Below are 17,016 nucleotides of genomic sequence, written 5' to 3'. Positions count from 1 at the left end.
GTTCTCTCTTTACTGTATGTTTAACAAACACAGGTGACATCTGGATCACAAATTTAACAACGTTGTTGCTAAGTGAAGTCCACTTATGCTGTACAAAGATAATTGGATAGACAGTATCTCAAGATGCTCTTTAAATGAAATTCTCTCTCTTTCCAAAGGACATGACTTTGTTATAGTTCCCAAGAAAATACATACCTGGATTTCCTCAACAGCATTGAATGTTATGTACCAACTCTCTTCACATTCCTTATATGAAGCGATATCAGGCATGCTCTGATCCAGAGAGAATTAGAGATCCATGAAAGAGACACTTATGGTGGAGGTAGTGTGAGTGATGGTTTGGGGAGACATCTTGTTGGGTGGACACACTGACCTGTGTGTGCTTCCTAGCAGAATGATATATGCTGCAACTTATAGAGATGAGGTCCCCTGTGTTTGTCCATATGCAAGTGGGATGGGGGGGGGGACATTTATCCAGGAGAATGATAATGGTTATCCTCAGTGGTGAGCTATGGAAATTTTAACAAAGGGTTCAACATCACTGAGCAAAAAAAAAGCTGTATTTCACACAAAAACATTTATTAATACAGCTTGTGTACAAATGCCAATCAAAAACTATGAGGGGACAATCAGCCTGTAAAGGCTATCATTTTTAAACAAATATTTCATGATCTAAACATGAAATATTTGCACACAATCATCTGTTAATTTATCTTATATAAGAAAAACATTTTTGAACTATCAAAATATAATAAGAATAAAATCTTATAATCACACATATGAAATAGTCCGCATTTTTTATAAACAAAATAAATTTCTTTTGTTTGCGATAGAAGTTTTTATGACAAACAATCTATAAATATTACCTAAACACAATAATATTGAAGTACGTTATATTTCTCTTTTGTTTTTATACTTCAAGTGATAATCAACGGTACCAATCAAGGGGCATTATTTTATAGTCCTATTTATTTATATGTGATTACAAAAGTGAATTCTTATTTGTAAAATGATGGTAACAGTAACTATAATATTTTATTTAATAAAATCACTTTGTTAGGTTACTATGAGTTTTTTGCTTAATATATTTAAAAAAATTGTTTTTTTTTTTTGAAAAATAAAAAAGTAAACAAGAAGAACAAGGATCTTGCAAATTTGAGAAAAATTCAAAGGGCTTGGGTGAGTCCCTTATAGTTCACCATTGCTTGTCCTCATCAAGTGAAGCTTGTGGACAATAAATATCTTCATAAAGTGAATAATAAATATCTTCATAAAGTGACTATCATATACATGGACTGTCCAACCAGGTCTCCTGACCTGAATCCTATTGAGGATGTCTGGGATACTAAGTACATGTGTTGCTGCTACTCTCAAACTTCCCCCATCCCTCCTCAAAACCTTGAGGGACTTAGAGCTTTGCAGGAGCAATGGTTGTTATTACCAACAGAGCTCCTGATCGCCATTATATGAAACTAAAAATAGTATGAAACATTGTTTTGAGCATTGTATTGCCACAAGGGGGTGACCGCATTCCTTACTGAGGCACATTCAATCTCATTTTGACCTCTTGTTTCTGACCATTGTTATCATGTACCCATTTGTTAATGAATTAAACTATTCATTTACAATTTGTGTTGGTGATTACTAAAAAACTTAAAGAATTCACAACGTATACTGTTCGGCAACATCATGCTTCATGGGAACATAAGATTAAGACGCAGGCACTAAGAACAACAAATGAGGTAGAAGCAAGGAAACTACTGTTTTTCCTAAAGTCCTGATGGTGCCCCCTAGTGAGCTGTATTAAGTATTCTTGGCCGTTGGGCTGAAGTTCTCAAGATGTACATCTCCCAAATTTGGGGCAGTCGCATGCATCCAAATTTGTTGAGATTTGGCATGTTCCTTAGGGCTGAAGCTGATTCCATGAATAGTCTTTCAAATTTATACTTGCAGCAGTGTATTACTGTCGCTTTCTTCCACCATATTCTGTGGCATGTATCCAAAGCATGGTCTGCAAGCCCAGAGTGGCTCTAATGGTGAAACTGGATGTAGTCCTTGTGTTCCGAAATTCTGATATCCGCTGTCCTGCCTGTTTGGCTAAAGTAGGATAGCTTACAGCTGCAAGGTCTAGGGGAAGTGGTTGGGCTTTAGTGGAGCAGATAAGGGATGCCAATTTTCTATATGGTCGTAACAAGAGGTCAGGTCATGTTAATTCAGGATTTTGGTAATTTTTTCGGAGGTGTCACGGATGTAGGGAATGGTGATAGATTTAGAGTAATCTTTCTTGTAAAAGGGGGGGGGGGGGCTATGGTTTACTTTTTGAACAGATTAGTTTAGCCCTGTTGTATAGCGTCTTAATAATTCCGTATTGTTGTGAGTGTGTGTGGGAGGGCAGGGGGGGGGATTGTTGCTGAATGTACCTACCTGTATGGGTGGGTTTTCTATAAACTGAGAAAATCAAGGTTCCATCAGGCTGGCAGGTGACTAGTGTGTCTAGGAAAGGGAGGCTGTTGTTTTCCTTGTTTTCCAGGATGAACTTGATTCTGGGGCGTTGGTTGTTTAAGTGCATTAAGGAGAGGAGTGTCAGAGCCATGTGGCCAAATAGCAAGCACATCATCAATGTAGCAAAGCCATATGGTAGGTTTTTGTGGGGCAGAGTTTAAGGCTTTCTCTTCAAAAGTCTCCATAAAGAAGTTGGCCAAGAGTGGTGAACCCATGGCTGTCTCCTCTATGTTTGTAGAATTTTCCCTGCCAAATGAAATAGCCTGAGTTCATTGTAAACTGAAATAGGATTGAAATATCAGGGGAAATTTGGCTTGGATGAACTCTAATGTTTCCTTGAGTGGGACATTAGAGAATAAGGAGGAGACGTCAAAACTGACTATTATGTCAGTATGTTGTAGTGTAAGGTTTTCTACACTGGCTTTGAAGTGGGCTGCGTTTTTTTTTTTTTTTTTTTTTTTTTTTATGTGTGATGGTGTATTGCCAATGTAGTGTGCGAGTGCTTTGGCTAATTTGTACTTGGGGGAATCAGTGTCATCCACTATGGGACATAATGGCACATTTTGTTTATGTACTGTATTTTTGGGAGTCCATAAATACGGGAGGGGTCTAGAGTTGAAGGGTTTTAATTTGTTAGGTAACTTTCACAGGCCAAGAAGTGACCTTCTTAAGGAGCCTATGGCGTTTCCTAATTTGTGAGTTGGTGGGATTGTATTCAATGGGTATGTAAGTAGCCCGATCTAATAATAAAGCATTAAGCTTGCCTGTGTAGTCAGAATGGTTGAGCACAACGGTGGCGTTCCCCTTATCTGCTTCGGTGATTACTATTTCTGTCTTTCTTCATTGTTTGGAAGGTGGCGGATCCCACGTTCAATCTGGATCATAATTTCTTTGGCTGATATTTTTCTAGGAGGAATGGCGAAATTGTGGCCATGTGTAAGAGCGTTGAGTGCTTCAGGCTTTAAAGTAATGGAAGAAAGGTTGACTACCGTGTCGAGTGGTAGTTTTGGTTTGGAGGTAGCGTTCTTTTTTAAATTATCAAATTTCTTGATATGTAGACTCTGTATTCCTCTCCTTAACGCACTTAAACAACCAACACCCAAGAATCAAGTTCACACTGGAAAAAGTTGAAAACAACAGCCTCCCTTTCCTAGACACACTAGTCACCTGCCAGCCTGATGGAACTTTGGTTTTTCTCAGTTTATAGAAAACCCACCCATTCAGGCAGGTACATTCATCAACAATTCCCCCTCCCTCCCCCACACACAAACAATATGGAGTTATTAAGACACTATACAACAGGGCTAAACTAATCTGTTCAAATGACAGTGCCCTAACCACTGAATAAATCACATCCTTAACACTTTCTCAGCCAATGGGTACAACCCCCCAAAAAATACTGAAACCAGTAAACCACAGCTGCACCCCTTTACAAGAAAGATTACTCTAAATCCATCCCCAACATCCGGGACACCTCCGAAAAAATTACCAAAATCCTGAATAAACATGACCTGTCCTCTCGTTACAGACCATATAGAAAATTGGCATCCTTTATCTACTCCACTAAAGACCAACCACTTCCCCTACACCTACCTGGTGTATACCAGGTCCCTTGCAGCTGTAAGCTATCCTATTCATGACTTATTTTTCACGGTATTAACAACACCACAAACACTTTTATCCACAAGGATGTTTTATTCACGCTAATATTTCGCTGATTTTCAACTCAGCATCATCAGAGCACAACACACATATAAACGCGACAGTGAGTGAGTGAAACAATGTAATTGCAAAAGACAAAAGATCTAAAGTCCTATTTTTGGCGCCCTCTAACGAGAAAAAAAAAAAGCAGCAGTTATCCAGGAGTTTTTCTTAGGATAACCGTCTCCCAAATTTTTGGCAAATTAATGCAACCATATTTGTTAAGGTTGGGAGAATTCTTCAAAGCCATTGCTGACTCAAACTTAAACAGACAACACCCCAAAATTCACTTCACAGTAGAAAAGAATCAAATAACTGTCTACCATTTCTTGACACATTAGTCACCCGCCTGTCAGATGGATCACTATCTTTTTCTATTTACAGGAAGCCTACACACACAGGAAGATACCTACATAAACAATCACATCATCATCCAGTCCAACAGTACGGCATTTTAAAAACACTTACACACAGAGCCAGAGCCATTTGTTCTAACGATACAGCTCTGACCACTAAACTCCAGTACCTGCGCCATGCGTTCTTAGCCAACGGCTACAATCCCTACAAAATAGAAAAAATACTACATAGGCCCATTACTCTGCCCCCCCCCAATACACAAGAATACAACATGACCATTTCCATTCCCTATATCAGAGGTACATCGGAAAAGATAGCCAAAGTATTGTTGAAACATGGCCTTCGCACCACCTTCAAGCCTCATGTCAAGCTGGCAACTCTGATCCGCTCGCCAAAGGATAAACTCACCCTTTAGCACACCCAGGAGTGTATGAAGTTCCATGTGACTGTGACTTGGCCTATTATGGGCAAACAGGAAGATCAGTGAACATCCGCCTGGAAGAACATGAAAGATACATTCGCTACTATTACTATGGCAAGTCGGGACTGGCAGACCACGCTTTGGACACTCCTTCACACAGGATTAGACGGAGAAAAACGAATGTGCTATTTAGGAGTCGTTATAGATCTGAAAGATTATTTTTTGAGTCAGCAATGGCTTTGAAGAATTCTCCCAACCTTAACAAATATGGTTGCATTAATTTGCCAAAAATTTGGGAGACGGTTATCCTAAGAAAAACTCCTGGATAACTGCTGCTTTTTTTTTTCTCGTTAGAGGGCGCCAAAAATAGGACTTTAGATCTTTTGTCTTTTGCAATTACATTGTTTCACTCACTCACTGTCGCGTTTACATGTGTGTTGTGCTCTGATGATGCTGAGTTGAAAATCAGCGAAATATTAGCGTGAATAAAACATCCTTGTGGATAAAAGTGTTTGTGGTGTTGTTAATACCGTGAAAAATAAGTCATGAATAACCATCAATGCCTAAGCTTATCAGTTAGAGTAAGCTATCCTACTTTGGCCAAACAGGCAGGACAGCGGATATCAGAATTTCGGAACAGAACGACTACATCCAGTTTCACCATTACAGCCACTCTGGGCTTCCAGACCATGCTCTGGATACACGCCACAGAATACAGTGGAAGAAAGCCACAACAATACACCGCTGCAAATATAAATTTGCAAGACTATTCATGCCAAACCTCAACAAATTTGGATGCATGAGACTGCCCCAGATTTGGGAGACGTACATCTTGAGAACTTCAGCCCAACGGTCAAGCATACCTAATACAGCCCGCTAGGGGGCACCATCAGGACTTTAGAAAAAACAGTAGTTTCCTCGCTTCTACCTCATTTGCTGTTCTTAGTGCCTGCGTCTTAATCTTATGTTCCCATGAAGATGGCAATGTGACGTTGCCAAAATATAGAAAGTATATATTAAAGTTTATTTTAATTTATATACCAGTATACGTTGTGAATTCCTTAAGTTGTTTAGTAATCATGTGCAACCAAAGTATAAGCCTTTCTGTGAGAATGTGTGTGGGTATTTCTTTCATATCTCATATCAAACTGAAAACTTTAGTTTCTGAAAATCCCTGCATATCTAGCACCATGATTTTTTAGCTTTAATTTTGGGAAAAAAAGTGCGAGTTATATTCGAGTAAATATGGTATTGTGCTTCAGATTGGTGGGTTACATTGTGGTTCTAATTTAGACCGTTCCAGCTTGTAACTGTATAGCTGATTCTCACTATAGTGGCAACATACTGTTCAATATAGCAAATCTCCAAACAAACTTCTCATCTTCCTCTTTCATTCCATCCTTCTCTATTCTTTGGAACAATCTTCACCAATACTATTTTTTCCAACTTTTTAAGAAACATTACCAGATTACTTCTTTCCCCATAAACACTTACTCACACACGGTACTGTTGTGTTATAGGTTACAGTTCCTTTCATGTGTGGGGTCATCATAAAAAAAAGTAACAAACTCACTATAATAATCTACTTAAAAGTCCCAGGTGAACCTCCAAAAGTTCTAAATTTGATATAGCAAATATTCTACAGAAAATTCAGTATACCAAACTATCTACTATAACAAATATTTCTGTAATTATACACTAGTGTACAGAACCTAAAATACTAGCGCCATGAATGGACCAAAAGCTAAACAGAGATTAGGCACCTACTAGCTTTTTTTTTGTACATCTAGAGGCTGCACTCTTCCTAATGAACTAGTCATGAAGAAAAGCTGTTCTAGCAAAAAGTGGTAGACGTAATGAAAGGGGAGTGAGCAAGTTATTTCAGATCTCAACTGTGAACAGCTGTTGACCAGCAGCTGCTTGCATTTGTATATGCCTAAAGTAAAGTAGAAAAACAATGGAAGCCAGTTCAGTAGAACTGCTCCTATAAGTACCTATAGAAGAGCAAATGGAAGAAAGAACAACTATGATAAAATAGGTGAAGTTATTGAGTAAGAAAGGTCTTTAATTAAATCAGACTAACATCTATGGACAGCAGCAAGAATTTTTAGAGTGATGTTTAATATACAATACATGCAAAAGTGTTGTATATTAAACAAGCAACTTAAGGCTGCACAGACTTAAGATTATTATATGGTTAAGAACTGAGAATTACTGTCTTGAGCAGAAAAGGGCACTAGGGGGATGAAGAGACTATGAATATATGTTTGTGCTATGAAAAGCCAAAAGTGAATGTAAGATTAACAAGAAAAATCTGATCTCATCTATGGCTCTGGTTATTATTTAATAACTGGAGTTGAAGTGGGATCTTTCTTGCAAAAAGTGTATTTTTGTTATATTAATCTTGACCATTTCAAGAATGACAAGACTGGCTGGTTATTATGATGAAAGAAGGGGGAAGCAGCTCTTGGGTTTACCCTGATGTTACTTAGGCAACCTCTGAATCAATGACTGTAAAACACAAAAGATTGCCTAGGTAAGATGTGCAGGATCCTCCTATTACTTAAGACCATTGCCTGGAGATTCATGCCTGAATGCTGTATGTGGCTTTAAGCTAGTTTGCCTAGAAAGAATCTAACCTAAAGCCAGATGAAAAATCTGGGATTTCATTATTCATCATCAGCAATCATCAGATGAATTTTTTTTTTATTCTGTCAGAAATTTTTAAAAAAAAAAAATTTTTCAGCTGAAGAAGGTTCCTCACACACTGGTGACGAGAATCAAACCCAGGTCTTTTGCAACCAAAGGCAACAACCATTCTATTTGAATATGGTAAAGAGGCTGAATAATGGCTAGAAGATAAGCATAATCTATGACATTGTTTATGAAAGTGCTTATGCTTCAGCATTGCATGGTTGTTCAAATGAACTGGAGAATGAAGTTTTCATTATCAACCAAAACTATGGATAGCATTTTAAATCACTGAGAGGTCATTTATATAAAGGAAATAGAGGATGGATTGACAATATGAAGTTCTGACACATTCCAGTATTGGCAGAAAAGTGTGAAGAAAGAAAGTTATCAATGATATAGCTAATGATTGGAGAGGAAGCTGCACTACCAATTAAAAAGGGGTGGTGGTGGTTGTGAGAAAGAGATCATAAGATGGTAGATTGCTAAGTAACCTCTTATGATAGAGCAATCAAATGCCTTGGAAATGTAAAGAGTATGTACACAAATTTCTCTAAACCTTTCAATGGTGTATCCAGAGGTAGAACCAGGCCTAGAGAATCCACTCTGAATTCAGAATGAATAAATTCATACTGCAGATAGCTAATTAGTTGTGCTTTTAGACAGTTGAAGAAGATGACTGCCTAACAACCTTCTATACCATTTTTGAGAACTAAGGTGACAATCATAGGACAATTGAATAGTATTTAAAAAAAGCATGCACCAGTAATGGGCCATTAATATTTAAATCCACAGCATTCTTCCACCTGAAAATATGAGTGTCCTTCATCATCTCACTTTAGCCATTCTTGTTACAAAACAGTATTGTCATTTGCAATTGCAATATGGACTATAAGAAGTTCGATCACTAACAAAGTTTGCTTCCATATGCACCTACAACTTTGGCCAGAAAGACCATGTTTGAATCCTGTCTAGAACACTAGAAACATGTACGTATGGTCTATTTAAATGAAGAGAGTTAGCTGTTCGTACAGAAGTAGCAGTGTTATACCTCCAGGAAACTCAGATTTCTTCTTCTACAAAACAAACTGGTGTATATGAGGATATAGTGTTCCGTAAGAGAAAGTTCACTAGAAGTGTACTGCATGGGTCAGTTTTGAGACCATTGTTGTTCAATTTGTATATTAATGATATTGGGATGGGTTTAACTAATGATATGCAGCTGTTTGCAGATAATACAAAATTGGGGAAATATCAATGCAGAGTCAAGCAGATGTTATGGCCTTTCAGGAAGACTTGAATAGATTGCATGAATGGGCAGTAAATGGGACTGTCAGTTCAATGTTGCAAAGTGTAAGGTTTTGAAATTTGGTAAGCAATGATAGGATGCAAAGTATACACTTGGTGAGTAAACTTTAAAGAAGGTAGAGGAGATGAGAGATCTAGGACTAGTGGTGGACAAGGACCTGAAATGCATGGACCACATTGCACAAGTTGTGAAGATGTCACATCAGATAATGCAATGATGCCTTTGTATAAGGCCTTGATTAGGTGTCATACGAATTACTGTGCACAGATTTGGTCACTAGGTTTTCATGGTGATGAGCATATGTTAGAAAGGGTCCAGAGAAGATTCACAAAGGTGGTCAGTGGTCTTTGGAATGTGGAGTACAAGGACAGGTTGAGAGAATGTAAATTGCAAAGCCTCATGAATAGGAGGAAGAAAGGGGGGGGAATATGATTGAGACAAACTCTTCAAGAGTTATTGGGTTGACATGGAAGATATTTTTCATAGAATGAGAAAGGGGAAAAACAAGAAGCCATTGCTGTAAACTGTATAAAGAGGGTACAAGCCGAGGAGTGAGGAGAAGGTTCTTTGCATGGAGAGTGGATGGTGAGAAAAATGCATTGCCTGAGAGTGTGTGTGTGTGTGTGTGTTGTGAATGTAGACACATTGAATCATTTTAAGGCGACGGTTAGATGCAATGGTGTGTACCTTCCATGATGAGCCTCTAACTCCATGGAGGTCAGATGTTAATAATGATAATAATAAATAAACCATCCAGAGAACATATATCAATAAACATAGCAAACTATTGACTTATAAGAAGACAAAAGTACTTGAACCTGAACAGGCCAATGATTGTAGTACTTTCAAGAAAGATGAGATGGATGTATTAACAAATAAGTTTCTGGTTACTCTTCATGGTTTGTGCAATCTAATTCTACATAACAGTAATTACTTAACATATAAGTACTGCATTTAAAAATACAGAATTTTCCTTAATCATTAGGAAATTGTTTGCATGGCATGGAAAGTACATTACTATAATGATTACTAATTATAAAGGAAATTTATGTGGTATCTGAAAATTTTTTTCTTGTCACATAAACCGCTTTATTTATTTTTTTAAACCAAATATGCCAACAACAGATTTTTAGTTCTCTACAATATTTTAGTTCCTTTAAATCGTAGATTACATGAAGATACTGACTTCTGCATTTTTACATCACTAAATTTATACATATATTATTTTGCTTACCTTTGATCTGAAGTTGTGGAATCAGGATTATTTTTTTCTTCTGTCTTAGCAACATCTGGAAAAGAAATGAAAATATTTGCTCATCACATAACATTATCAATTTGTTCTTTGAAGTTTGCCTCTTTACTTTTAGATTGTTCTATCTACCTCCCTATAGAATATAATCCCATCAGCATCCAAATTAGAACACTCTATAGGCTGGCCTGTGGAAGTGACTAACAGACTAAAACCTTTTCACTCTAGGCTCCCCCCCCCCAGATATATGGACTATCAAAAATCCATAAGCAAAATGGACCATTACATCCCACTGTGGATGGCATTGATTCCCCCACATACAAATTAGCCAAACAAACATTTAGCCAAAGTGTACACACAATATACTGGCAACACACCTTCACACATAAAAAAAACTCAGCCCACTTTAAAGTCCCACTCAAAGATACCTTAGACCTCATCCAAGCCAAATTTGCTCCTAATATTTCAGTCCTATTTCAGTTTGCCATGAAATCAGGCTATTTCGTTTGGCAAGGAAAATTCTACAAACAGATAGAGGGGACAGGTATGGGTTCTCCACTCTCTCTCTCCACCCCACCGACTTCTTTATGGAGACCTTTGAAGAAAAAGCCTTAAACTCTGCTCCACATAAATCGACTGTTTGGCTATGCTATGTGGATGATGTGTTTGGCATTTGGCTGCATGGCCTGGATACACTCTACAATTTCTCAATACACTTAAACAGTCGACACTCCAGGATCCAGTTTACTTTGGAAAAGGAAAACAACAGTCTCCTTTTCCTAGACACTTCGATTACATGATAGCCTGGATCCCTGGCTTTCTCTGTTTACAGAAAACCTACACATACAGGTATGTATGTGTAGGTTTTCTGTATGTGTAGGTTCCCATCCCAACAATATGGGATTATAAAAACTATATAATGGGACAAAATTAATCAGTTCAGATAACAATGCCCTAACTGCTGAATCCTTATCCTTATTCTCCCTACTGGTGAGGTGGATGAAATAGTGACACCAAATTGCACTTCTTATTCATGTTATTCAACGGGTGTTAAAGAATCTTATCCAGATTTAGCTTATGTCTATAGACGTCATGGCCGGTTGGGGGGGGGAATATCAATAGACAGCCAATAGCTACAACCCAAAAAAGGACATCCAGTTCTACCAATACAGCCACTCAGGATTTGCTGACCATGCACTGAACACCCATCACAGAATACGCTGGAAGAAGGCTATTTTATTATACCACAGCAAGTATAAGTATGAAAGATTATTCCTTGAATCAGCTTCAGCTCTGAAAAACTTCCCAAACCTCAACAAATTTGGGTGCATGAGACTCCCCTAAATTTGGGATGCATACATTCTAAGATAGTCAGCCCAACGGCCAAAACTATCCAATTTAGCCTACTTAGGAGGCACCTTTTAAGACTCTAGGACTAACTTCTATATCTCAGTTGTTTTGTGATCCCTGAATATGACAATGTTACATTCCCGATATATAGGTAGTTATTAATTAAAGTGTGTATAATTAATAATTCAGTTTACATTGTCATTTCCTAAAAATTTAGAAGTAAGTGTTTCTTTTAAGGTGGTCAGCATTCACAGTGAAGAATTTATGGAGACAAAAACACACATGTTGGAGTAATTACTTTACTTATAATTAAGAAAATAACACTTTACGTTTTGACTTCTGTATTGAGGTCATCAGAAAAACATACGTATGCACAGGAAACTACAACACTACACAAAAGTAACATAAATCTAAATGCTTTGTTAATTGTTTACCTAGCCTGACCCCTGGTGAAAAAAATGATAATAATAAATAAAATATATACAAAATTTAATTAACAAAATAAAATAAACTTTTTATACATATTAGTATAATAATATACAGATGAATAAAATTAAACCCCTCTAAATAAATAAAAAGAAAGTTTTATAGCAGAACTACATTAAATAATTTCTACAGTTCTCTTATATTAAGGTTGGGGTTGTTCCAGATGCTATATGGGTTGAAGATGGGTCCTCCAGATTGTTGGAATTAATCTATCATTCTTGTTTAGATTTGGATGATGTTTCAGCATCTCAGAGGCTTCTTTGAACTTTCTTTCTTTCAAATCAGGTTTTGGTGCAGTGTATAGGGACTTGGTGCCTTTCCAGTTCATTCTGTGACATGTTTGAAGTGTATGGTCTGACAGGCCTGTTTTACCATAGTAGAGGAATTTAATGTGGCATTTACGTTCATATTTTCTTAATGGAATGGTGTGTGTGTGTGCCCTGTTTTCCCTATGTAGGGTGGGTTGCAGGTGCACTGAATTTTGTAAACCCCTGGGTGGGCAAGGGAAGAGGATCTTTAGATGTGCTAAGTATATTTCTTAATTTTACAGGAGGTTTGAAGGTTGCCTTAATGTTGTATTTGTATAGTGTTCTATTTTTTCTATGCCCCTAATATATGGTATAGCTAAGGTATGCTTGTAATCTAAGATTACAAGAATGCCATGGCCATATCTTGGGTAGTGTGTGTAGTATTCTATATCTCAGTCAAAAGCTTATCTTTTGACTGAGGTGGAATGGACATTGAATATGATCCACTATGAATTATAAACAACAGCAGAGTAGCAAACACTTTGCTGCTGGCATATAGCTGTGAATCATTTGATTCATCTTTCAATGAAAAGATCAATAAAAAAATCATGTGACAATATAATAACTTTAGTAGCATCTGTGAGTCAACTAAGGCCATGAAGAAAGCATGTCTATCCATTTGTCAATTGTGTATGTTCCCTGTCTAATTTGTATTGTGGAGATAAAAACCTTAGCCCACTAACAGTACTAATGTACTACAGGCTTACAACCTTTCATGACTGGAAATCAGGGTTTTGAATCCGTCTTTCTGTTCAAAAATGCAAAAATGGTACATTCATGTAGTGACCACAATACATGAATGGTGAAATGTGCAGTGTACACTACATGGGTGCTATACCCTCTTTGGAATGTGTGTGTGTGTGTATACAAATAAGAATAGAAAAAAGTAATGTTATTAGCACTGATCGTGTTAGAGCAGAACTTAGTTCTCAAACAAAAAGGAAATCTAGTCTACAGCAAGTTCGTTCAGTTTTGGTATTATTATAAAGTTTTATCTTTTAAACCAGAATCATCATCATCAGCCATTTTCTGTCTACTGCTGGTTAACCCCCCCCCTCCACCACCACCAAAGTCCTCCATTCGTTCCCATCTTGAGCCTTTCTATGCCATCTTTTTAATCTCATCCTCCCACCACCTCTTTGGTTTTCCTTTAGCTCTTTTTTCCATTTCTAGGATACCATTTTGATATCAACTTTGTCCATTTTTGAGTGTTATTTCTTGCAGCGTAACCTGATTATTTGGATCTTTTTAATAGCTGTTATAATGTCTCTCACCCTGGTCTGAGCTCTGATCCAGGTATTGTGTTTCTTCTATTTTCTTCTGGGTAATCCTGAACTTGTTAGTCAAAGTCCATGTTTCACTTCTGTCATGTTCGGAGGTATACAACCGTCAAATATTTTTCTTTTAAGCAGATTGGAATGTTTCCTTTGAGTGCTTCATATTTTCTAAAAAGTATCCAACCAAGCTGAATTCTATGTATAATTTCTTCTTTACTGTTACCCTCTATTGTGATCTTTGGTCCTATGTAAACATATACAGTAAACCCTTGATTTTACGGACAAAATTTCCTGTCTATATGTCACATGTGAAAATTAACACCCTGTTAATTTTAAAATGCTTTTAACCAAGATTTGCTTATAATTAAATTAACAGGTTATTTTTTGTTATTAATTTCCTGTTATTTTTAACAAATTTTGGCAAATAGGCCATCATATGTTGGAAAAACACTGTAGTAATTTAGCCGGCATAAATGAGTCACCACTCATGAAACATGTTTGGCGAATGATTAGCACGTGATCACACCAATCGCGCTGTAATTGGTTCTTTTGTCGCGTGGCAGTTTTAACGCTTGCTGGCCGATGTTCTGACATGCACTAAGCCACACCCGTGTGTGCATTTGTTTACTGGGGGTGAACATTTTATAGACCTATTCGATATAAATTTAAAATTAGATATGTATCAATGGTAAAACACATCTTTGTAACCATAACCTTAAAATATGGACAAACGGAAAAGAGTTAATTTAACGTTAAATCAAAAATTAGAAGTCATACAAAAGTTTCTGCATAAGTAAAAACATGTAAATTAGGTAATTTGTAATTTTTTTAAACATACGCATTCGGAAAATCTACTTTATTATATAACAGACTTTCGGATTTAACGCACCCTCCCTCGCCCAAATTAGTCCATTATATCGAGGTTTTACTGTATTACCATATCAATTTCCTGGTGCTCCATTTGTATTGCCTTTTTGATGATGTATTTATTATACATTTTTGTCCTTGTTTAATCTTTTCTTTTTACTTTCTCCATTCAGTTCACTGATCATTTATTGAAGTTCTTCTGCAGTTTCATAAAAGAACAATGTCATCAGACAATTGTAGGTGATTTAATACTTTCCCATATACCATAATTCCTCTATTTTTCCAATCCAGGTTTTTAAAAATTTCTTATGGAGCTGCTGTAAATAATTTAGGTGAAATGGCATCTCCCTGTCTAAACTGCTAGAAAATTTTATATCTGTGCCTGATTTTAAAGATGTAGTTGAATTATATCTACCCTATAATATAAAATGATAAGCCTTTTTCGTAACGTTTTTTTGTCAAGTTATTTGAAACTCAGGCGCTACCCTGAGTGTCGAGTCAAAAGAATTCAAGGAGAACCGGCCTACCAGTCTGGAACTCGCGGGGGGGAGCCCTCCCTAGTGTGTGTGTGTGTGTGTGTGTGTGTGTGTGTATAAAATTTGAAATCAAGGAATTGAAAACACACACACACACGAGTTTTTTTTTTCAATTCCTTGATTTCTAAGGACTTCTGAAATAGCTAATGTTGAGATTGAATCAAATGCTTTTCAAAATTAATAACTGCTGGACCTAAGTGCTTTAAGTATTCATCTGTCTTATCAATTACCAGAATAGTAATTTTTTTTTTTTATGGATGCATTATCAATATTGGTTGACAATGTAACTGAAGTGAAACTATATACTTACCACAGTTATCTACCCATTTACTAGATTCCAGTGCTCTTTGTGGATGAGGGGAATCACTAGATAATGAAATAAAATATTAGAAAATTGACTGAGATATATATTTCATAATTTATTAGCTTACTAGAATACATCTTAAAAAAACAACTTAACTATGCTCAAGTTTCTTAACTTTAAAATATATGAAAAGTTACTTGTCTGATGGTTCTTGGAGAGTTATTTTTTTCTCACCAAGATTCTTGGGATAGATTTATTAATAAAATAGAAGACATACATGGAAGACAAATCATTGCCTACAAAATATTAGGAAATTAAACAATGAAGAATGAGATACAGCACAAATCAACACAATACAAGAGAAACAACGGAAAGAACATAAGTATTTCTGGTATGACCTTTTTCTCTCTCTCTTTTTTTTTTTTTTTTTTTTTATTTATTATTATTTTTTTATCCCACACATGAGAAGTACAAGAATGTATAGCACATCAGTGCTGTGTGTGCAAGGTGCTTTAATGTTTTTTTTAATTGTTTTTAAGTTTAATAACAGAAAACGATAATGAAGAAATCAGTATTCATATAGAACCAATTAGATTAGAAGAACTAAAAGAAGCAATAAAAGGTATCAAAAAATAGAAAATCAACTGGATTAGATGGCATAAATACAGAGCTTTGGAAATATGGTGGAGAATATTTACTTCAGATTCTTAAAATTAATAAAGAACTGTTGGAGGAAATGTGAGGTTCCATCCGATTGGTCAAAGGCTAAGGTTACATCGAGATGACTGGAAATCACAGAAGAATCAGTCTATTAACAGGTTACAAAATTTACAGTAAATTTTGTAACCTGTTATATGATTTCAGAAGATAGTGTATATAGACAACATTTATGTTTGAATACAAATTATTGGAGAAACAAAGACGACAATTTAATTTAGAGACTCCTCTGGCCTTGATAGATTATGAGAAAGCTTTTGATAACATACAGAAAAATTACAGAACATAATGAAAAATCAAGGATATGCATTACATTTAATACAAGCTGTATATAAAATTTATATGAAGATAGAAAAATACAGTTAGGTAATAAATTAAGAGAAGAGATTTAGCCATTAAGTGGAGCAGCAATCTCTTACTGTGGTTTATGAGCATAACAATTTAGGACTGCTGCAGCATTAGCCATAGTCACTTTTATTATGATCATTTTCTTGTTCTGTAGTTCTGTTAATGGTGCATATGAGAGAGCCTAAATTCAGGAAGTTTCCCTTACGTTAACACATGAGCAAAATCAAGTTTAATAACATCAGAAATATCGCATTAGCTTGGCAGGAAGGCAACGAATACTATGCTCCATTTACATCATCAAGTCAACTGCTGCTATTTCTTTAGGTATAATTGCAAAGTTGACACAGTTGTGGCTTAGGATCAACATTATTTATAGGTATTATCAATGATATTTTTGAATGTGCTTTATTTTTAAACTTATCTGGCTGCTGAAGCATTTGAGATTTTTACCAGTATTAGTCAAAAGTTGGCATTCAGAAGAGGCAAGCTTTTCTTTCACTCTGCTGCTGCTAGGTTCATTAATGCGTGAAGCTTTTTGGCAACTGGAATCAGTGCCTCAAGTTTATGCATGGAGAAATAAGACAATTACAGGT

At 36.3% G+C, this 17,016-nt stretch overlaps 1 protein-coding gene across 3 annotated transcripts in view; it reads right to left on the bottom strand.

Moving 5' to 3' along the window:
* The window catches only part of LOC150098622 (E3 ubiquitin-protein ligase Rnf220-like), a 163,884-nt gene that overhangs the window by 16,315 nt on the left and 130,553 nt on the right, over positions 1 to 17,016 (bottom strand). For all 3 annotated transcript variants that reach the window (XM_090405192.1, XM_090405193.1, XM_090405191.1), the window contains exons 11-12: positions 15,365 to 15,420; positions 10,216 to 10,270 (exon numbers count right to left, since the gene is read on the bottom strand). In XM_090405192.1, the coding sequence (XP_090261318.1) occupies positions 10,216 to 10,270; positions 15,365 to 15,420 (111 nt within the window). The remainder of the gene's footprint in view (positions 1 to 10,215; positions 10,271 to 15,364; positions 15,421 to 17,016) is intronic.

This window comes from Typopeltis vanoorti, chromosome 15 (genome assembly GCF_054136105.1).
Source record: "Typopeltis vanoorti isolate ZY-2024b chromosome 15, IOZ_Tvanoo_1.0, whole genome shotgun sequence".
In the NCBI taxonomy this organism is placed as follows: domain Eukaryota; kingdom Metazoa; phylum Arthropoda; class Arachnida; order Uropygi; family Thelyphonidae; genus Typopeltis; species Typopeltis vanoorti.
Note: the sequence above shows the minus strand (reverse complement) of the source record. Positions and strands in the feature narration are given on the sequence as shown.